A 22,904-nucleotide genomic window follows, 5' to 3' on the forward strand; every position below is an offset into this window, starting at 1 on the left:
TGCAGGCAGAGAAGTTTATTACTAATCATCTTCACGTTAAAAAGGGCAAAACTAATCCAACTATGACAAAGCCTTTTCCAGAAACCCTCAAGAGGACCGTATGTGTCCGGTCAACTGGGAATTAATCTGCTAGAGCAACACAATGATGCATGAATTCATTTTAAATACAAGTGGGTTAAAGATGCCAGTCCTCCTATGGGACGGTAGTCTCCATCCATCTAACTCTGTAAAGGAATTACTGTGATTGTCTGTGCACGCAAAGCATCTTCCACCTTGTTTAATCAAATTCGCTCAAGTTACCGTTTTCATAGATGACAGAAGAATAATCATAACCGTGTGCAATTACGCTGATTATGTCTCTTCAGAGATTTGTGAAGTGAAGGACTATGTCACCTCTGAGACCACATGAAACAAAGGCCAACTGCTATGTTTATATTTCACCACTTGTCTGCACTTTGAGATCCTCATTATGTTCATTTGAGTGCCGAAGGAGGCTACGACGGGGGGTGTAATGTGGGATCGAGGAGGTGTAGTAGGGCACAACTGAGGGGGTATATGCCCAGCGCCATGGCAACCGTAAAGGAGGTTGAGGGTCTGCATATTAATCATAAGGATAGAAAAGAATATGTGGGTGCTGCGTGTGTGTGTGTGTGTGTGTGTGAGAGAATCCCCTCCCGTGGGCAAGTCAGCATTCACCCATGAAGTAGGTCAGTGAAATTTGCCCAAATTAGGTCAGTGGCAGTCAATGGGTGCCATCCTGGACAAGAGAAAGAATAAAAGGGGGGAGAGAGAGTCTATAAGGTTAGGAGAGCAGAACCAAGCGGCTTACTTCATCTTAGCTTTTACACTTAGTTAATTACTGCTGCGCTTGTCCGTACAAAACACACACTGACTCCAAACACACCACTCAGTGAGGTACCAAAGCTCCCCCCCAAAGCAGAGACTTCTTTACAACTTCAAGCCGTCACTTTTTCTCTCCTCAAACATCCCCGGTATCAGAATCAGTGCGCATCAAAAGCCCGTTTTGATTGAAAATGCTTTTGAAAAGCAGTCCGATTCGGTTACATTGCTTAGGTCTGATTATTTAGCACCCCCTCCTCCTCCTCCTCCTCCTCCTCCCTCTTCCCCCTCTAGCTGTTTGGATGGTAGCTCCTTTTGTCATCTGCCTCTGTTTCGTCTAGCTTTTTTCCCTCCCTATTTTGAAGAATCCACATCGGGAGAGAGGTTGTTGTGCGTTGTTGCCAATAAACGGAGGAACACAGGAAGCTTTGAAGTCGGTGGCACGTTGTGATTTGCTTTCATCGTCCCGTATCTGTCAGTCAACAAGAGAAAACGTGACTCCAAAAGGAAACTTTTGCTGCTTTTTTCCCCCTCCCCAATTTCCTCTCTCCACACACACACACAAAACCAAAACAACACAAAATGACAACAAAGGCAGCAAGAAACGACAAAGGGCTGTATTGGGCATTAGACAGACAGGGAGTGGGCTGAATAATAATCTGTGAGGAGTTGCGAGGTGTTCCAGAAGATTCTGATGTTGCTTCAACTGGCGCAGACCGACACTGCTGCTGCTGCTGCTTCTTCCTGCCTGGGCTTCCTTGGCCCACTTCCACACAAAGGGAATGTGTGTGTGTGCATCCCACTGTAGCTGTGGGGTGCTCTCTGAACTTTCTTCTGTCAGCCCTGTGTCGCTCATCTCGGAGCAGTTGGGTGTCAGAGAGGAGGAAGAGCATTGACAGGTGTCTTCTGTGGGCAACAGAAGAGTGATGGCGGAGCCTGGGCCTGCACCTAATCACACCAGCCTGCAGCCTCGCTCTGACAGCCACAGAGGTTGGGGAGGGGAGGACGGGGGGGGGGGACAAAGGCTCCCTTCCCTGGGCAGCGATCAAACTCGAGCCCCCGGCTTGCCTGGAGATGCGACAAGGCCCACTTCCCCTTTCGCTCGCTTTTCCCCCATCCTCCCCCTGCTGCCAATCATGTGTCATATGCTTCACACTCCCGCATGCGTCTGCGTGCCGAGCGTATGTGTTTGTGCTGGGGCCGAGCCTGTCTACACAAGTTAAAGAGAAGCGAGAGACAAAGAGACGCACAAGGACACAAAGAGCTTCGCGAGGAAGTGTCGAGCCAGAAAACGACCGAATGTACGAGCCGAACGTGGCTCGGAGTAAAGCGAGCCACAATGAGTTACAGTGACTACTAGCCAGAGAGAGAGAAAGATGCCTGGCTAGAGAGGCTGCGTATAGGAGCCAGAGAACTGAACTGCAGCCAACCTGGATGAGGCCTCGGTCCAGATACGTTGGGACAGTACCAGGGGCCCCGCTACAGACCGTCAGAGCTGGGAGGAGGGGGGGTGAATTAGCAAGAAAATACAGAGTGAAAAAACAGAACAAGGGAGAAAGGGAGAGGGCAAGCTTATAGGCAAAACAGAGAGGGAGAGAGAATGAGAGGGGTTTTGAGGCTTTTCAGCTCCGAAGTGGGATGGAGGGGGATGGTTGGAGGGAGCTGCTGAGAGTCAGGCAGAGCTGGAGCCGAGGCTCAGAGGCAGGGCCAGGGCTGAGCTGGGGCTGCTGAGAGAGGAGCCAGGGCTAGAGGCCAGAGGAGGGAGAGGGGGGGGGAGAGGGGCTGAGAATAGGAGGAGGAGGCTGTGGCAGAGCCGGGGCCAGAGCCAGGGGCCCGAGCTTTAGATTTAGTCAGCTGTTCCTCTGGCCAGCAGCTGGAAGGACGTAGGGAGGGGAGGTAGCAGGGGAGGACAGCGCAGAGACTCCGGGAGGAGAAACGGAAAGTGAGAGGAGATGGAGAGGAGTAAGAAGGGAAAAAAATTGCACAGCTATGGAGAAGGAGAGAGAGAGAGAGAGAGAAGGGGGAGAGGGTGGAGGTGGTGGTGGAGGAGGAGGTTTGGAAGAAGGACAGTGGAAAAGCCATTAGATTCCTATGAGAGAGAAAACAGCGCTGAGAGCAGACAGACTGACAGAAGGTGGTTAAGGCTCACTGGCTTCGCAACCGCTCTTCCCTTCCTTCCTCCCTCCCTCGCTGGTCCTCCTGCTCCCTCGCTCCTCTCTCTTCCCTCCCTCCAGCCATCCCTCCATCCTCCTCTACTCCTTCCGTCATTATTCTCTGGCTACCTCCTTCTCAACCAGTTGTGTGCCTCAGCAACAGCCCTGCTATTCATTACGCACGACCTGCAGGCATGACCCTAAACACACACCGAGATCCCAAACAGGTGCCCCACACACACACACACACACACACACAGCAGCAGCAGCAAAGGGATCACACATGGCTGAAGGGGGGAGGGACGTAGGGGAGTGTAGGGCTGAAGTGAGAAGAGGGAGCTCTCTGTGGCTGAATAACAACAACAAGGAAAAGAGGGGATGGAAAGAAGAGGAAAACACTGAGAGGAGGAGAAAAAAAAAACGATGTAATTAAAGCAGAGCGTGTACATGCTTTGTTTCCATAAAAGTGGCGAAATGAGATTTGGAGTAGGGGATGTGAGGGGCGAGGGTTTGCCACGGGGCAAGCAGCCGCTGCTAGCAAAGCACTTTATGGCCTATTATATTCCATTCAGATGGACCAGGCGTCTGGGATAAAAGCATTTAGTCTGTGCGTTAGTGAGTGACTCAGCACTTGGAGCCTTCACAGGTGGACCCCTTCATAACTACACAATGCATATCAATGAAGTGGCCTGCTCTGTGCATATGGATCACTCACTCCCACACCTCTGCCTCTTTTTTCTCCTCCTCCTCCTCCACCTACGCCACCTTTTTCCTCCTCGACCTTTGACGTCCTCACTATTTTCAGCTGGATTTAAGTAATTCCACCTGCTCTTCTATATAAAAAAGACTTGATCAGGACGGTATCTATAAGGCAGGAAATAAGAGGAAGGTAGGAGACAATGAATGGGTAGCAGTGCGCTCCAAAAATAAACATGCATCCCTTCGCACATTTCTTGCAAATCATTCGCCTTTTTCCTCAAAATCAGGAGGACATTTTTGTGCATGGCTGGAATAGCCGGCCCACCTCCTCTCCTCCCTTTCCCTCTCGTTTAGTGTTGAGACGGTAGACAGCCCCCCCTCCCTCTATTGCTTCCTCTCCATCACTCTCTTGTCTCTCTACAGCTCTCCCTCCACCCATCTGCCCTTTCCTCTTCGTTCTACCTCTGCGCCTCTCTATCCCCTCCTCTCCTCCCCTCGGTGGTGGTTAATGGCACAGGGATCCAGCGTGGAATATAGATCAGCGTGAGATGGATGGGGCACCAGGAGCTCCGGCCAGTCCCGTAGGTCCCAGACCAAAGATTAACTAAATATTAGCTGACAGAAAGAGAGAGAGAGAGAGGAGGCAGGGACACAGCTGCAGCTGCTAGTGCCACTGCCGGCAGAACAAACGACAGAGACTGTTTTTAACCCCCTTTGCTCTCGGGAGAGGGAGAGACGCATGCGACGAGCACACAAGAGATGCAGAAAAATACCCACAACGCATTTGGAGATGTACATACTGCCGTGCACGCGTACGCACATGCTATCAGAGGCACCCTGGGAGAAGAGGACCACTAATCACATTCTCTCCTCCCCCTCTCTGCCCTGCCAAGGCGGATGGCGAGGGGGGAAAAAAGGAATAAATCTTTATTAGGCGATGTGTCCCTGCTTTATCGATCGCTTCGCTCCTTCCCTCCCCTCCTCCCTCGCCACCCCCTCTCTCTTTCTCTCCCCTCCTTTTGTTATTTTAGGCGTGTGTCTGCCATCCAGTCCAATTGAGTCAGGCTGTACATCAGAGAGGACCATTACCCACGTCTCCCTGGGCTGGGCTGTCACTGTGCTGCGAGGGGGGTAGGAGGTGAGGCGGTGGAGCCACCCAGGAGGGACAGCTAGCCGGCTAACAGCTAGCCAGACAGACAGGCAGCCAGATAGGAGGTTTTGGGCAAGAATGCAGACAGACAGGGTGGCAGGCATCCTCAACAATGCCAAGTAACAACAATGGTTGATCTGTAGTCCTGTGGTTGTATGAGCAGAGCATGGTGCAGACACAACCTGATTTATGGAGCTAATTTCCCACTAGATAATGATAGTAAGGAGTCACAGCTTTTTCTCTGGTAAAGGCTTACAGCAAAGGATATACCCAAAAACACACTCTGATTCAAACCCAGCAGCTACAACACTGTGTTAGGGCTGCAACTAATCATTATTTTCATTGTCGACTAATCTGTTCGTTATTTTCTCAATTCATCGATTAGTTGTTTGGTGGAAAATGACGATCAGTGTTTCCCAAAGCCAAAGGTGACTTCCTGAAATGTCTTGTTTTGTCCACAACTCAAAGATATTCAGTTTACTGTCATAGAGGAGTAAAGAAACCAGAAAATATTCACATTTAAGAAGCTGGAATCAGAGAATTTTGACTTTTTTTTCCTTAAAAAATGACTCAAACTGATTAATCGATTATCAAAACAGTTGCCGATTGATTTAATAATAATATTAATAATAATTTAATAGTTGAACTAATCGATTAATCGCTGCAGCTCTACATTCTGTCAAAACTGAGTATGGTTTCAAGTTGTTCGTTATGCTGATGCCCCAGTTTAAGTTCAGATCTGAAAGTAATACTATTTTTCCATACCTTACTTTGAGAAATAAAAGCATGATTTTTTACCAAAAAAAACTTTTTTGCGAACAAAGGAAGTTCGAAGATATCAAATATTGTACAACACAAGCAGCCGTACCAGGACTTTGTCTATATAAAACAGACTAAGATTTAGATTTAAATCAGGACCTCTGATCAAAGAACAAGATTATGAATTGAACCAGACATTCAATGCTAGCCAGAGGTGGAAGAAGTACTACTCCGCTCTAAAGTAAAAGTAGTAATAAAACAGTGTAAAAATACTCATCACATGTCAAATCCTGCATTCTAAATTGCACTTAAGTAAAAGTAGCATCAAAATATGCTCAAAGTACCAAAACTAGAAGTACTCATTATGTAGAATAATATATATTATTGTGTGTTATTTATGTGTTCATCACTTTAATGTTGCAGCTGGTAAATGTGGAGCTCATTTTAACTACCTTATATACTGCTGGGTAGTTTAATCTATAATAATACATCATCATGTATTTGTTGATTATATTTTGTGTTAATAATCAGAATCTGTAAAGTAGGGCTGTCCCGAATACCATTTTTTGGACTTTGAAGCTTCGGTGAGAAATATTTGAAGGTATTCGACGCTTCGGGACAGCGCCGCTGCTGCACTACTGTACACACACACGCACACCTCTACTCATAACAAACAGCGATATCCGTCTGAGAATAACTAATAATAATTCATGTTGAATATGAATAATGTTGTGGGATTGTTCCTTATTTCATGGGCTATTTGAATACTGATTTGGAGGTTGATTACCATGGCAACGGGAGTTTGAATCAGCCCTACTGTAAAGTAACTAAAGCTGTCAGATAAATGTAGTGCAGTAAAAAGTACAATATTTCTCTCTGAGATGTAGTGGAGTAGAAGTATAAAGTAGCAGAAAATGGAAATACTCAAGTAAAGTACAAGTACCTCAAGCTTGTACTTAAGTACAGTACTTGAGTAAATGTACTTAGTTTCATCCCACCACTGATGCTAGCTTTCGGTACTTGACAAATGCAAAGTTCCCACCACTGTGGGACTAAAAAAGAAATATCTTATCTTGACAATCTTCGATACTCTGTGCTACAAACCAAAAGGGTATTGAGGTTCAATACCCAGCCTGAGTAAAAACCTTGACCTGTGCAATAAGCATTCAACGTGTCATCGAGCGAGACGCTGAACTGCTCATTCAATGCATCAGCTAAATGACTAACATAAAAAATAATGATACCAGATTAATCTCTGAAGGGCAGAGCACCCTGAAAAGGTTCCAGGGTGGTCCTCAACACCCGGGAAAAACATCAGGATGAGGACTATTCAGAAACGTCAGAGAAGGACACAACAGCAAATAGGCCATAGTCCTGTTCCTCTGCTAATTCCAGACGGTGGTAAACAGAGAGCCTCTAAATGTAGAACCAGTGATAGCCCCTGAGGTCTGGATGCTAGCACTAAGCACAGCAGAGAGAGAGAGAGAGCAGGAGCTAGCTAGCCGGCTAGCCTTCCTTTGGGAGTTTAGACACAGGAAACACTATGGAAACATGCTGTATCTAGATAGGGGCAGTGTAAATAAGATATGAGTTTCTATTGCCTGGCTTGGGAAATGAAACTGGAAAAATGAGAAGGGGAGAGAAAAAAAGAGCTTATAAACACAATGAAGGAATGCATGAAAGAGAAGGAGGGTATGGAGGGCACAGGTATGGAGTGATCAGGAGAAGAAGAGCAAGTGAATAAGACGACAGGGAGAGCAGGAATGAGGTAAGAAAAAAAAAAACAAGCAAGCAAAGAAAATTAGCAAGAAAGAGCTCCTTAAAGACAAAACCCTTTAGAAGGGCAAACTAGATTCCACAGTCAGCTGAAAGCCGTCCTCTCCTTTTCTTTGAATCTCTCTCCTTCTCTTTCTTTGTCTGTCTCTCATGCCTGGAGAGCCTTTCTGGCTCTATTCAGTCCGGCTCTTCCACCGAGCAGTGAATGCATGTCTCACATGCCACACCGCCACGACATCGTTGGACCAGGCACAGCCAGAGTCACCTCACACTCTCAGGACCTCCTCCTCCTCCTCCTCCTCTTCCTCCTCCGCATAGCTCACACAGCACTCAAGCCTGCCGGGCAGGGAGAGAGAAGAAGGGGGTAAACTCCCCCTCTCAGTCTGGCTCAGATTCCCGATTGTTCCACTAAAAACAAAAAAAAAACTGGGCTTGTACTTTCTCTATCTCCTCTCTGACTGATCTCTCAGGTGAGAAATTGCTTATTGGAACATGCAAAAGATACATTCAATCAGGCAAGCAGTATTTTCCTTTGCTCAGGTGATGTTTATTGGAAAACAATAATGTGAGCATGGGCCTTTCAAGCAGAGCAATCGGCCGCTGGAGGGACAGTCTGACCAGATTGACCTCTGGCTTTAGTAAATCCCTGGGGGTCAAGTGAAGAGGTCAGCAGTCGGCCAGCTCAATGCAGGGGGAGGGACCAGTCGATGAGTGAACACCTCTGTCGGTGTGTGTGTGCGCGATAGGGGTCAGCGGCAGGTAAACCTGCATCCTCTGCTGTTGTTTATTCTAAGGCGCCTAGTCACCGGCACCAGTGTGTGTCTTAAGGCATGTGTGCAAGCGAGTGTGTGTGTGTGTGTGTGTGTGTGTGAATGGAAATGGGATAGTGTGGGAATGATGACAGACGGGAATGTCATCCAGCCTCTTATCGTTAACATGCCTCACCTTTATTCAGCCTGACACAAACAGCCATAAACACACTCACTGAGCCATTAACGCACAAAGTCATACACGCACGTGTTTGTATTCACACACACAGATAAAGACAGGCTGAAAGAATCTACCTGAACATAAAGTCCTGTGTAGGTATCTGGAGAATGACTATTTTTGTCCAGGAAGCATCTTGAAGGGGTGAATGCTTGGGGTGAGGGGGGAAAAGAAATCGATACAGCATAGTATCGCGATATTTTGCGTGGCAATAGAGTGCTACAGGAATGAGTCCTAAAAAACGGAAATGAGTTAGCATTTAGCACTTCCCTCGTCTGGAAGTCAATGTTTTTTTTGAATGGGGTTTCAGTTAGATGCCTGAAATAAGGTCTGCGGTTCACACAAGCTTTAGAGATTTTAACATTTTGTTCTACGACATAAAATACATCAATAAATACCCCACTCATGAATGAATTTTGAAGCTTTTACGTGTGTTAAAAAAGGCATTTGCTAACAAGTGGCTAAATGAGACTACTAAACGTCATCACGCCGAACACAAATCCGCCTTCACAGCCTCGTTGTGTATACTTGCGTTCATGCAACCGTGGTGTAGTTCGTTTATAGCCTAACGTTAGCTTTTTACTTCTAACGATTGCATTCACGCTTCAAAAATCATAAAAGTGGTGTTCACAATGTGTAAGTATCATAAACATTTGTTTGCCACAGAGTTTATTTTCAGCAATAATCCAAAATCCAATGGAGACATCCCATTGGCTTTTTGTCAAGGGAACCCAGGGCGATGCTAACTTCCTGGTTGGCCTACAAAAATATGTCATACTTGGAGCACTCTTTATGGTATCGATACACGGACATCAAGTATTGATATTTTATTATATAGACTCTTAACCTCTGAACAATCCGACGTCCCGACGGTGGGCCCGGCCACAGTGAAGATACTGGTATCAAATCAAACTAGAAAACCTAAGGAATCAATTGGTACCAACCATGGTATAATAGCGGGAAGAATGCTATATAATGCTCCAAAGTTAGGCTATATTTTCAAAGGGGTCCCTTGACCTCTAACCTCAAGATATGTGAATGAAAACTCTGAGATGAACAGAGTAAAAACTGTATCTTATTAGATAAAACAGATGTTGACAAACTGCACAACTTTCAGTTGAAAAAAGGTAATATATCGCAAAATATATCTTAAAGCAATACTCTGTTTAAAATCACAATAAGATCGTATCGTGGGGTCTACGGTGATTCCCACCCCTAGTGAATGCACACTCCGCTCTCTACCCAACAATCATTTACAATAGCATCAAGAGTCAAAGTTTGGCAGAGAAGTTTTTCGGTGAGCTGCGTCTACGGTAAAACTTAATGGACACCAAAACCTACAAGCAAAAGCTGAGATATTCTTTGCTACACCCTTTGTTTTTGTCTGGGATAGATAAAAAAAAGATTTCCCTAAATCTGGGACAACAGCAGGTAACTTTCTTCTCTGTCAGAAAAGTATACAGTGATTATGTGCACGCACACACATATCATTTGTAGTCTTTGGGCTGATCCAAAGCTGTTTGGCTTCTGGGGAGAAACAGCTGTTGACCAAACTGCACAGAGAGACTCTGTTCTGTGGCAACACTGAAAGCATGGTTAGTCTTTAACACGTATTCTCATAGTAACTGCACACACACACACACAGTATACATGCATCGAACCTTCCACTGCAGTAAGCAGAGTCTTGGCCTGCTTTGTGCTTATTTCAGCAGCCCATTGGTGCAAAGAGGAATTCATTAAAAAGAAAAAAAAGTGAAAGGGAGCATCAGATAGGAGAACGCTGAGTGCTGCATTCCCCTGTTGTTATTATTGCCAAATCGAAGAGAGAAGGGCGGCTGGTAATAAAAGTCATTAAATGAAATAGAAAAAACAGCTTTTAATAGGGCCTTGTCATTGTGGATTTAGTAGCCTTTCTATCGCCTGCTCCCTCTGCTCCGTTGCCTGTGCTCACAGTGAAGAGAGGGGCAGCGGCTCTGTGGAAGGAGCACTGGATTCCTAGACAGAGTCAGCCAGCCGAGGAGCTGTGCTGCTGACGCACACCCAGCAGCCACAGTCTGGGACAGGAGACAAGTCAAGCTGGAATGGGGACTGGGGCAGACGTTAGAGAGCTCACACTGGAACTTTATTACTTTAGCTGGTTTATTTTAACTGGGGCAATGCACGCTGATCTTGTACATTGAGCTTTCTCTGAAAACGAGCCAGAATTAGCATGCCGGGTAATTTTGGGCAACTTGGTAATCGGCCTGGGAGTGTGGCAGACGCAAGGTGGCTAGAGCTGGAACCGGGAATGGTGATTTAAGAGGGGAGGGGAGGAAACAGCCATGTCTGGGAGCAGGAATGGGACTGGGAGGGAGGCTGGCTCCAGTCAGGTGGAAGGACTGGAAATATAAGGCCTTGAGATGGCAGAAGGACTGTCTAGTGGTACGTCTTGGGTACAGTGTTGGAAATGTGAAGAGCAGGAGACCGTTACGGCTGGGTGTAGAGGATGGAACACGGCTGGCTCGAGGAAGTTATGGTCTGTGGTGGGAATGATCTATCTAGAGGCACATCTGGGTCCGGGAACGGGGTTGGTTAGAGTTTGGAGTTGGGTCTGTGACAAGCATTTGGGCCTTCTGGAAACTTCTGACATGCTGGGAACATGACAGAGCAGGCAGAAGAAGCAGTGGTCATCTATCACTCACGGCACGGCAGCGTCAGGGTTCGCTTTATGGGTTCAGTCCTTGAGGGGGCCACCCAGACTGAAAACTAGCTGCTTACTGTCTGTAAGTAATCGAAGGCGGAAACTGAGCTTGTGCTGAAACTCATTATGAGCAGAATGAAAGTAATTATCACGTAAACACATTTCAGATTTACGGCGATGCTTACTCTTTCAGTTCAGTTTACACGGAAGATATTCGACGCAACTAGAGGTAAACAGAAACCTCATTACCTGGACGATTTGTGAATCCAGATATAATGTTACATAGCAAACGCGTGATATTAAACTGAAAAAATGGGTCTACAGAAATGTGCACACACTCGCACAAAGAAGCTAGCATGTTTCCATTAAGCGACATCTGAAATGTATCCTATCTTTTTTCCATTCAGCCAATATAATGGGACAAAGACCTGGAATCTGCTGCACAGTCAGTCAGAGAGAGCACTTTCCCTAAAGACTCAATGTCTCTTCACATGGATGCGGTTGCTGCCCCTCTCTCTCTCTCTCTCTCTCTCGCTCTCTCTCCCTCTTGGACAGCCATTTGTTTACACTAGCTCTAGGCTCAGCCATGTTTCCATGACGATACAAGCCCAGGGATAGTCACATGGCTGGGGGTAGACCTGAGGATCCAGGATCACTGCTCCTTCAACGCTCTCACCTTTTAGAGGCTCGCTCCACAAATGACATCTGATTAACTCACTTTAAGGGTTCCTCAAAAAGAGCTTATAATTTAGAATAACATCAAACGTTTTTTCGGGGATTCATTTTCAAAAGTCCTGAGTCATTTTGTGTCAGTGTCTCTTTAAAGTCCTGAGTCACAAGTTGAGCTTCTTTACAACACATTGGTTTCACACAGTTAAACAGCATATGCCTCCTGTCTCTCTCTGTCTGTCTCTGGTGGTAGGCATGTGGGCTCAATCTCGACGGGCATTGTAAAAAGATAAAGGAACTCTCTCTAACCTAACAGGAAAATAAAACCAGATCCACCCACATGAAAAGAAACAGCCCACACACAAACAAAAACAACAAGCCCTCACCCACCAAAAAATCCAGCCCCGGCCTGATAGTGTCTCGCAGACGACATGCTCGTGCAAGATTCACGTTTGGCGTCTTAAATTCTGCACCTTCGTGGACAAAATGCTTGAAATGTCGATGTGGGTCCTCGAGAAGCCTCGTGAATTCTTAGCTCAAAAGTACAAAAATGTGTGTGTGTGTGCACGAGTGTGCTCTTGCACAAACATGCTCGGTGTTACTCCACCTTTGTAAGCGGCGCAGATTTCTCCTTGGCATGTGGCTCGCCGCTTTGTCACACAAACAAAAATCTACTAGTGTGTGCAAATATTTCTTTGTTGTTTTATCAGCCTCTTTGTTTTGTGGGTGTTGTCCGTGCCTGTGTGTTGTATTGTATTGTTGTAAATTATGTCTGATACTGCCATGGTTCTGCCTGAATGCTAAGCACACATGTGATTTAAAGTCAATAGGAAATGACATATGGCTCCTCAGCTCCTCTACTCACACACACCTAAAGTGTGCTTTTTTACGAGCTAAACATAAGGTTCAGGAGAGTCTGTGTTATGATTTTCACCATCTGCGTTACAAAAAAAAAGGAACAGGTTAAAAAACAGGGAACCACCAGCCTGGTTGTTATTTCGCCGTTTCATTGACATCATGATAAAATGAGGGTGAGAGAGAGAGAGTAGATGACGCAGAAACCTAATTAAGATTCTCCCGAGCGTGAACAAATTAACCTGAGTTATGAGCGTGCAGAAGCACAAGACAGACACACACATATGCACACACACACACACAAATTCGTCTCTGAAATAGGTGGAGCAGAGGAGGATGACATTCACACTCAAACAGGCATGACTGCCATGGACATTCAGTGATATTTTAAGCACAGGAACGGCAAAATAGTATGGGCTATCTAGTCCAACAACACCACCATGGAAAATGCACCAAAATAGGCTACAGGATATCTGCTTTCATTCTAGTTGAATTTTTAAAAAAAGCCTCAAACAGCCTCATCACTCAGATTTGGGACAGCAGCATGATAAAATGGCATGTAGCTTCATGTGAGAAATTAGCCTAACAAGGGGAGCTGGATGAATAGGCTGTAGCATGTAGCCTAATGACATTGCAGCGAGCGACATATGCCAGGCATCAGTATGTCACTCCATAGGGACATGGGGCTTACGGTAAGAGGATAGTGAGAGTGAGTGAGGTGGTGGTGGTGGTGGTGGTGGGGGTTATGGTTTATTTACCTCCTGGCACAAAGCCCTGAAGGCAGACAGAGGGGGTGGGAGTAAAGAAATATGGGAAAGAGGGGTCAATGGGGGAAGGAGCAGGACAGGACATGTCATGTATGAATGAGAGACGAGGGGGGATGAACTTGACCCAGACTGGAGGACTAAAACAGGAAGGTAGGGTAATGAAGTGCAAACATGCTTTGTCATGCCATGTTAGAGCCATAGGATTAGAATTCTATAATTAGAGGACGGGGCACCATAATACTAGCCTTGCTTTCAGCGTGATGAGCCGCCGAGTCTAAATTACACAAGGGGGGCCGGAGAACAGATGCTGTGATCAGAACAGGCAGCTCTGGAAGTTTTTCTACGCCGGTAAATGATGCTCAGTTAAAAGGCACGGCACGCTCTGATTGACAAGATAAAGAAACTTGGCACACCGGTGAGCTTTACTGATATTAGGGCTGTCAAAAGTTAACGCGATAATAATGCGTTAACACACATTTGTTTTAACGCCGCTGATTTCTTTAACGCAATCGATCTTTCTGGGGTTGTAGCGGGGCTAAGTTTTAAAGCTAGAGTGAAGATGCTGGTATCATGTGAAACTAGAAAACCTAGGGAATCTATTGGTACCATACTGGTGTCATACTAGCTTGTTGGGAGGGAGGCTAAATAATGCTCCAAACTTGCGCTAAATTTTGGCAAAACTGGCATGGCCATTTTCAAAGGGGTCCCCTTGACCTCTGACCTCAAGATATGTGAATGAAAATGGGTTCTATGGGTACCCACGAGTCTCCCCTTTACAGACATGCACACTTTATGATAATCACATGCAGTTTGGGGCAAGTCATAGTCAAGTCAGCACACTGACACACTGACAGCTGTTGTTGCCTATTAGGCTTGAGTTTGCCATGTTATGATTTGAGCATAGTCTTTGATGAGGAGCACCTTCAGTTACAGACACAAAGCACCTGGGTCAGTCCTTCTTGCTGGTAGCCATCAGGCTCCACAACCAAGGCTGACCCCCACATGAAAACTATGAGGACCTTAAACTTAAAACACACACTATCTGGACTATCTGCATCTATCTGCACTACCTGCAACCACCTCTTCTAACCACTGGTGCACTTTAAACTTTAAACTTGCTTACACTACATCCCATATACCATTTTATAGACTGTACATATTACATCTATTTACTGTACACTACATTTTTTATTGGCGAATGGTACACGCTATGTTCGTTCACTATGTATATTCTGTATCTCTGTTTATTGTTTTTATAATTTTTGGTACACCTGTATCTCTCCTGCGCTTTGCTGCTTTGACACCTGAATTTCCGCCCGGGGATTAATAAAGGTTCATCTTATCTTATATCTTTTATGCTAAATGCAGTACCTGTGAAGGTTTCTGGACAATATTTGTCACTCTTTTGTGTTGTTTATCGATTTCCGATAATAAATATATACATACATTTGCATAAAGTAAGCATGTTTGCCCACTCCCATGCTGATACAAGTATTAAATACTTGAAAAATCTCCCTTTAATGTGTTGAACAGATAATGTTTAATGTTTAATGTTTTGAACAGACAAAAAATGTGTGATTAATTTGCGATTAAATGTTTTAATCGATAGACAGCCCTAAATGACATTTCTTGATCAGCTCATGACAATGTAATGTCCATGGCAGACAGCAGGTTGTTGGACTGTTCTCCTAAGCAACATGCATATTTCATTATGTGCCGTTTTTAATGTATTATACACACAGAGCCTTTTCATACAGGTTGGGGTTAGGTACGTATGTGCTCAGCTGCTGACAAATTCATCACTGATTCAACAGTAGAAAGAGTGCAAGAGGGCTGAAGCTGGGTCGTCATAACGCTCCTATAACAGGAGAAGGAGCGGTGGACCGCCAGATAACACTTGCATTCATATATGAATATTTATCTCGGAGGCTGGCATTGGAACAGATGAGCTCGCATGGGAGAAAGAACAACCCATCCATCTCACTCTCTCCCATTCTCCGCGCTTCATTCTTTACTTTCAGACATCCCCTTCTCTTGCAATCACCATTTCAATGCCTCTTTTCCTCTTTTGCATTTTCCACCCACTTTTTTCCCTCCAGGCTTCCCCTCTTTTTCTTGATATCACCCGATCTATTGCTCTTCCCCTTAAACGCCATCCCCCCCTATCCGTTCCCTCTCCACAGCACTGATGTATGGAAAGAGATGGAGAGGAAAAAAGGAAAAAAGCGTGTGATTAATGTCTTTGAGAAAAAGATAAATAATCACAGGAGACTGGGGGCTGGTAGTTGGCCTTAGGGGAGTAAATATGGAGAGTTTTATAGCTGCTCACTTGGGAGTGAGGGGAGGTGGAGGAGATGAGAGGGGGAGGAAAGGAATACAGCGACAGCAGATCCATTCAAGTATATTAGCTTTCCCCCCCATACACAATAACCTCCGCATCTATTCTATTGCTCTACTGTCTTTCATCATCAACACTGAATCCCATCCCACTGACAGCACACACACACACAGACACACACACACTAGGAGCCACACAAAGACATACACGCCTCACACACACAACAACCCTGCACTTTTTTTTCCAGGCCAGACCCACTGTATGTGTTTGATGGGCCAATACATGTGGTGTGTGATGTGGCTGACAGCCCCCCTCCCATGCTGCCCTGCTTTTAAGCCCTCATCCTCCAGTGGCTGCCTGTCCCCTGGAGTAGATTGCATCTTTTATTTATCATTTTTCTCTTCCTTGGCTTTATTTTCCCCAGTCCCCTCACCACCCCCCCAAAAAAATTCTGGGGCGAAAATTGCAATCAGCATAACATGCCCTCCTCCTGCTGTGTACTCGCCTGTCATCCTCCACTACTCTGTGAGCATGCGGGATGAGACTGACAGCCCGTGTAGACGAAGACACACACACATGCACACACACAGATGCATGCACAATCCCCCTCTGTGTTTATCAAACCCCCCACACATAATCTCTCTCTTTCACACATACACAAAAAACATGCATGGCCAAAGAAAATGACCCCATTCCCCCTCTTTTGTCACTATTTCGGACTATTTTCCAAAGCACACGCACACACACACACTACTCACTGACGCCTTACACAATTTTACCCCGTGCTGGGTGTTTAGCTTCCCTAAAGCCCCAAAAGAGTGGAGCACACAAATGAGTCTAATGCTGGGGAATCTGGTAAACAGGCCAGAGAGGGAGGGAGAGCTGCCTGCCTGTCTGCCTGCTCCATGGCTACTATTGTGCACTGCACATTCTCTGAGCCCACAAGAGCTGAAGCCATCTCCACACAGATTCTTTGGAGGGGATAGTAAGCCAAGAAGTGAGAGAGGGAGACGGAGAGGGAGGGAGGGAGATAGGGAGGCAGGGAGGAGGAAGAAGATCATGCATAAAATCTTGTTTGCAGAATGCATTAAGATTCAGATGAACTGGGGAGGGTAATGGGATTAGAATCCTGAACCGTTTCCAAGGGTGGGGAGCCGGATTGACAGCTGAGTCTATTGCACTGACGATTGCAGTGAAATATTGTGGCTCTGGCAAAGGCAGCCATCCAGGCAGGCAGGCAGGCAGGCAGGGGGTTGCTGAGCCTACAGCACCTCTGTTTACTCCAAGCTTTACCATAAATAATGCAGCAGACAGACAAAAAAAATGCATCTTTTTTTCCTTTACCAGCTGCATACAGCCTGCTTGGGCTTTTGACTGAATATTGGGGAGGAAAAGCAGAAAAGCTTCAGTCTGTCTCACAAAAGGTGTTTGGCAAACAAAATAGAAGCACTGTGGCTTTAAATCACCAGTCCCTCCCTCCCACCCTCCCTTTCTAAATATCGTCTATTTAGCCAGCGGTGAAAAGATATAGGGGGCTTTTGTCTGCGTACCCATTGGTGGGGGCATGGAGAGCTGGAAAGACATAAAAATAGGAACAAAGTGCTAAGCTTCCAATTGGGATGGCTCTGGGCGATTCAATGCGCGCAGCTCAGTGGGCAAAAACAAGGAGAAGTGGGCTACTATTACGGGCTTATCTCTGGAAATAGGCTATTCTCACACAGCTATAGAGGAAGAGTGGTGGTGGAAATACCCTGCATTGTTTATAACACACAACACAAGCCCTTTAAAAGTATGGCATGGCTCCATAGGAAAAGGGCAAACAGTGCCAGGTATTTGTTTTGTTCATTGTAGTTCCTGTATTTCTCTAACGTTATAGTCCACTCACCGACTTGCAATACGTTGTCCACCCAGCCACCCTCCAGCAGAGTGACACCCCGTAGGAAAGGCAGCTGGGTCTCGTCATTATTGTCCCCGCTAGTTCCACTTTCCTCTCCTCCTCCGGCGTTGAAAGAGGAGTACATACAGATCTCCTTCTCGCTCCTCGGGAACGACCAGTATACGATCCTCCGCTGGACGGGCTCCGGGATCCTCTCGAAGCGCTCCTCCACCCGCTGGAAGGGCCACTTCTCCGCGACTCTGCGCGCCGCGATGTCGAGCAGCGACTCCGGGTTGTGCGTCTTCCCGTTGCCCGACCCTCCCGGAGCGGACCCCGCGCCGCCACACAGGACTCCTCCAGCCCGCTGCCCCTGCCTGCACGCCGGGTTGTAGCCGGGCCTGCAGCAGAGCCGCTTGGCTGGGGGCTGCTGGAGGACTCGCTCGGCCATGATCGCACCGCTTCCAACCTGAAGCGCAGTTCCTCTCCGATCATAGAAACGGGATAAGGAAGAGAGAGAGAAAAAAGGGGCAATCTCGCGCACCGATTGTTTGCCGTACATGGAGAGGATGCCCTTATTTGGAGATGGGGAGGCGGGGCTTAGCGAGTTCCGTGAAGTCCTTTGTGTTGTCAGAGTAACCGGGATGGGCGGGGTTCTGGAACGCTGCCAGCGCACGAGTGGCGCTATAAAAGGAACTCGGAGGCGGAATTCCCGAACGTCGGCAAATCCTTTGTGAAGCCGTTCGGGAGCGCGAGGGCGGAGCCCCGGCGGCCGACGGGCCTTTGAAGTTCCCCTTCTTATTGGACTTTAAAGGCGGGGACTTAATCCAGGGGCGGGCTCGCAGCTTCCCACAGGGGTAAAAGGGGGCAAGAAAACTGACTTTTTTTTTTCCTTTGGAGCCTGTGCTACTACCACCCCGGGCTCTCTAGCTTCTTCAATAACAACGTGATGGTTGTTTTCGAGGCTTAAGTCCAAAGGACTCTCAGCCTGTCAGAGAACAGAAAGGGCGTGGGAGGAGGAACATAAAGATATGGAAGCTGGACATGCCTGTCCTCTGTGTAGCCACTAATCAGTCATTTTGGGTTACTGTGTAGCAAGCAGCCCTATATAGACTATTAATCACAAACATACTCTGAGAGACAAGCTATCTCTCTCCTTCTCTCGCTGTTCTTAATGTGCCTTAATATAATAATTATAATGATAATAATACACTTTATTTGTATAGCATCTTTCCAAACATAGTTACAAAGTGCTTAACATGAGTTAAAATAGTGCAAACATCAAGATAAAAACAATACCGAATAAAAACATAGGCCAAAATAAAATGTTGAACATAAGACTTTTGTACCAAAAGTCAACAATAATGAAATTTAAAACAAGGAATTGCTATAAAAAGGCCTTCCTGTAAAGGTAGGTTTTGAGGCATGATTTAAAAGAAGAAACAGAGTTTATGAGCCTGAGTTCCTCCAGAAAGGAGTTCCATATGTTCAGTATGCCTGTATATTCTTAATATGCCCTAGTACAAAGTATTTCCTTTTATAATTGTAATATAACTTATTATTTTAATGGAGCTTCCCAGCAAAAGGTATTTCACATGATTGTACCTGTATAACCGGCGTGACAATAAACATCTTGAATCTTGAATCTTGAATCTTGAATCTTGAATCGTGTTCATTTAGGCCCTATTTTAATTTTACATATTAAGATCAGTTTACAGTAAATTAGGGCTGTAAAAAGTTATTGAGATAATAACCGTGTTAGCGCAAATTGTTCTAAAGGTCCCATATCGTGCCAATTTTCAGGTTCATACTTGTATTTTGTGTTTCTACTAGAACATGTTAACATGCTGTAATATTAAAAAAAAAACTTTATTTTCCTCATACTGTCGGCCTGTATATGCCTGTATTGACTCTCTGTCTGAAACACTCCGTTTTAGCGCATTTTGACGGATTTGCAACAGAATTGCGTTGCTAGGCAACAGCTTGGGTCCATGTGTACTTCCTGTCAGCTGATGACATTCACATACACTGCAACCAGGAATAAACTGGGACACATTTAGAATGTTTACGTTTAAAATTGTGTCAAGGGTCTAAATATTGTATATTTGTGACATTATGAATGGGCTGAAATCCTGACAGCTTGTTTCAAATGCAGAGTTTCTCAATACGGGCTGTGTGTATTTCCCTTTGGATTGAGTGTTTTGATACTTTCACAGTATTTATATAGGACTAAAGCCTGCTTTATAATAAAAGAAACAGGAAAATCTCACTTTTTAATAATATGGGACCATTAACGCCACTAATTTCTTAAAGGCATTAACCCAACTTTGTTTAGGTTGTAGCGGGCTCAGTTTTAAAGCTATAGTGAAGATACTGGCTATCATATGAAACTAAAACCTAAGGAATCCATTGGTACCAAGCATGTCGTACTTACGTGTCATGAAGGAAGCTAAATAACATTACAAACTTTGCGCTAAATTTTGCCGAGGAAAACTGGCATGGCCATTTTCAAAGGGGTCCCTTGACCTCTGACCTCAAGATATGTGAATGAAAATGGGTTCTATGGGTACCCAGGAGTCTCCCCTTTACAGACAGGCCCACTTTATGATAATCACATGCAGTTTGAGTATATATTTTTTTATGATAAATGCAGTACCTGTGAGGGTTTTAGGACAATGTTTGTCATTGTTTTGTGTTGTTAATTGATTTCCAATAATAAATATATACATACATCTGCGTAAAGTAAGCATATTTGCCCACTCCCATGTTGATAAGAGTATTAAATACTTGACACATCTCCCTTTAAGGTGCATTTTGAACAGATACAAAAATGTGCGTTTAATTTGTGATTAATCCCAATTAATCATGCTATTAATCACGATTTAATATTTTAATCGATTGACGGCCCTAGACGGAATATAAATAAAAAACGTTATTAATGGATAGCCCCTTGAGATGAGACCATCTAGTTTTTGATGGGGTCCAACACAACACATACAATACAATACAACAAACACAATCGCATACAACATACATAGAGGGTCTTTTTTACCAACCCACCAACATATAATAAGCAGGACATAGATACTGCAAAACATATAATGCAATAGTTATTATTATTGACAATAACATCATTATCATCATTATTAGCAATAACAACAACGACGACAAGAATAATAGCATCAAGAACAACAGAATGAACTGTCAATCAAGAGCCCCACAATATTAAAGGGGCAAGAAGACATTACCATTAAAAACAGCAGCATGATATTTTAAGAAAGGGGTAATAATGAGTTGTTGAAGAGGCGAAATGAATTGATTGTTCTTATGGTAGTGGGCAGATTGTTCCAGTCAGAAGGACCTTTGAATTTAAAGGCACGTATGCCAATTTCTTTATTAATTTTGGGAACAAAAAAGAAAGGTTGCTGAGTATGTCTAAGAGAGAATGGAGGTATGTATGGTGTTAGGTATTAGGTATTACCCTGGTGATGTCATCAGGGTTATCAGGGATTGGGACATTACAATTTTTAAACAGAAAAGTTATGCTCTCTACTCTTTACTCACTCCAGTAGTTGAGTCTATCATTTTGCAACAGAAAAAAAAGTAAAATTCAAAGGATGTTGGAAATTCCTCAGGGTCTGGCCAGACTTGTGGGTTTTCTTGTAATCATTATGACACACACCACTAGTGGAGCTGGTTAACTATAAATTGTGGTGCAGTCATTTTATGGTCCTCCTTCCTGTCTGTTGATAATGCTAGTTCCATAGCTGCGTCATGAAAAGGGGGCCCACTTCTGTGGGAGTAAAATAGTCATCGGGTTTAGGGTGCGGCTGCATTGCCCACCCCCTGGCTTCTCCCTGCCTAGTGAGACATGTAACAGAAGCTAATAATTATAAGCAAAGCCACCAGATTGGGGATGTGTTTTTAAATTGTCTATAAAACTTGGCCAAAACTATGCTGGCAAACCAGAAAGTGTGTTTGCAATGTGTTTGTCCTCTGCATGTGTTCCCAGCTGCCCCTCTCCTTCCTCTGCGAGTAGGTCTAAAAGGCTGGCCTTTGAACTGCTCTGAAAGTGATCCATGCCGTATGGACAGAGCAGATGTGGCCTAACCTGATTTGGTTTCAATACTTCCCCACAGGAAGTTCACAAAGCCAGCAGGTCCTTCTTTGTTATGTTAGTCATCTTTCCCAGAGGGCCGGTGGAGCCTTTTGCTTTTTTCTTTTGACACAGCTATATCGTTTGCTTTTATTCTTCAGACAGAGCAGTTCCACACATGACCAGTTTCAACAGATAGCCTACATGTCATCTGATTTTACATCCAGTAACAGAGTCGACCACATTGTGTTTTGTATTGTAAATATGTAGCTAATATTTTACTATAATCATTGCAGCAGACATTTTTTTTTACATCATATTCACGATGGTTCACACACACATATTCATATTCTCTCAGTAGGGAACCCTGACAGACAAGAGAGTGCCATACCCAAACTTTTACAGATAATCTGGGGGTTTCAACCAGCAACTGCCTGGTCACAGGTCTGCTCTCCTATTATTATCAAAACTGATCATATCAAACACATTAATTCACTCACAAAGACACATTTCATTTAGATTTAAATTCACATTTTAAATTCTGCATCCTAAATAAATAAAAAATCTCAAATGCTTTGATTTCATTCAAAGTTCTTTCAACTCCCATTATGCCACATATGTCGGCACAGCACAAAGCGCCTGGGTCTGTCCTTCATAGTGGTAGCCATCATGCTCCACAACCAAGGCTGACCCTCATATGAGAACTATGAGGACTTTAAGAACTTTCAACACGCACTATCTGCAACCATCTTGGACTCTAACCACTGGCTTTACACTTACTTTACACTATACATCCTATATACCACTTTATAGACAACACATATGTACATATTACATTTATTTATTGTACATACTACATTTATTTATTGACGGACTGCAAACACTATGTTCATCCATTCACTCTGTATCTTTTATATCTCTATTATTGTTTTTTTTAATTTTTGTATACCTTTACCTCTCCTGTGTTTCACTCTGTTTGCTGATGTTTGCTGATGTTGCTGCTTTGACACCTGAATTTCCCTCAGGGGATTAATAAAGGTTCATCTTATCTTATCTTATGTTCATGTTCCTAAAATAGCTAAAGAATAACAGAACAACAATAACAATTGTGTTATTATGGTTCTGAATGTATGCTTTCTGCAGTATTTGTTACTCCTGCTTTTATTCATTCCTTTGTACCACTTTACAGTTACACTTTTGCCTTGTATTTTGATGTATAAATTGTCTAAGGCTAAAAGACTACAATAAAGACTAAAGACTAC

General features: G+C 44.6%; 1 protein-coding gene across 2 annotated transcripts in view; it reads right to left on the reverse strand.

The window, feature by feature from the left end:
* The window catches only part of LOC119493046 (zinc finger SWIM domain-containing protein 6), a 57,146-nt gene extending 38,825 nt beyond the window's left edge, over positions 1-18,321 (reverse strand). Inside the window, exon 1 of one of the 2 annotated variants that reach the window (XM_037778042.1) lies at positions 17,559-18,321. In XM_037778042.1, the coding sequence (XP_037633970.1) occupies positions 17,559-18,108 (550 nt within the window). In that variant the 5' untranslated portion in view covers positions 18,109-18,321. The remainder of the gene's footprint in view (positions 1-17,558) is intronic. The other variant, XM_037778040.1, reaches the window with a different exon arrangement.
* Between the last annotated feature and the right edge of the window lie 4,583 nt (positions 18,322-22,904).

The sequence above is a fragment of the Sebastes umbrosus genome, chromosome 8 (genome assembly GCF_015220745.1).
Source record: "Sebastes umbrosus isolate fSebUmb1 chromosome 8, fSebUmb1.pri, whole genome shotgun sequence".
In the NCBI taxonomy this organism is placed as follows: domain Eukaryota; kingdom Metazoa; phylum Chordata; class Actinopteri; order Perciformes; family Sebastidae; genus Sebastes; species Sebastes umbrosus.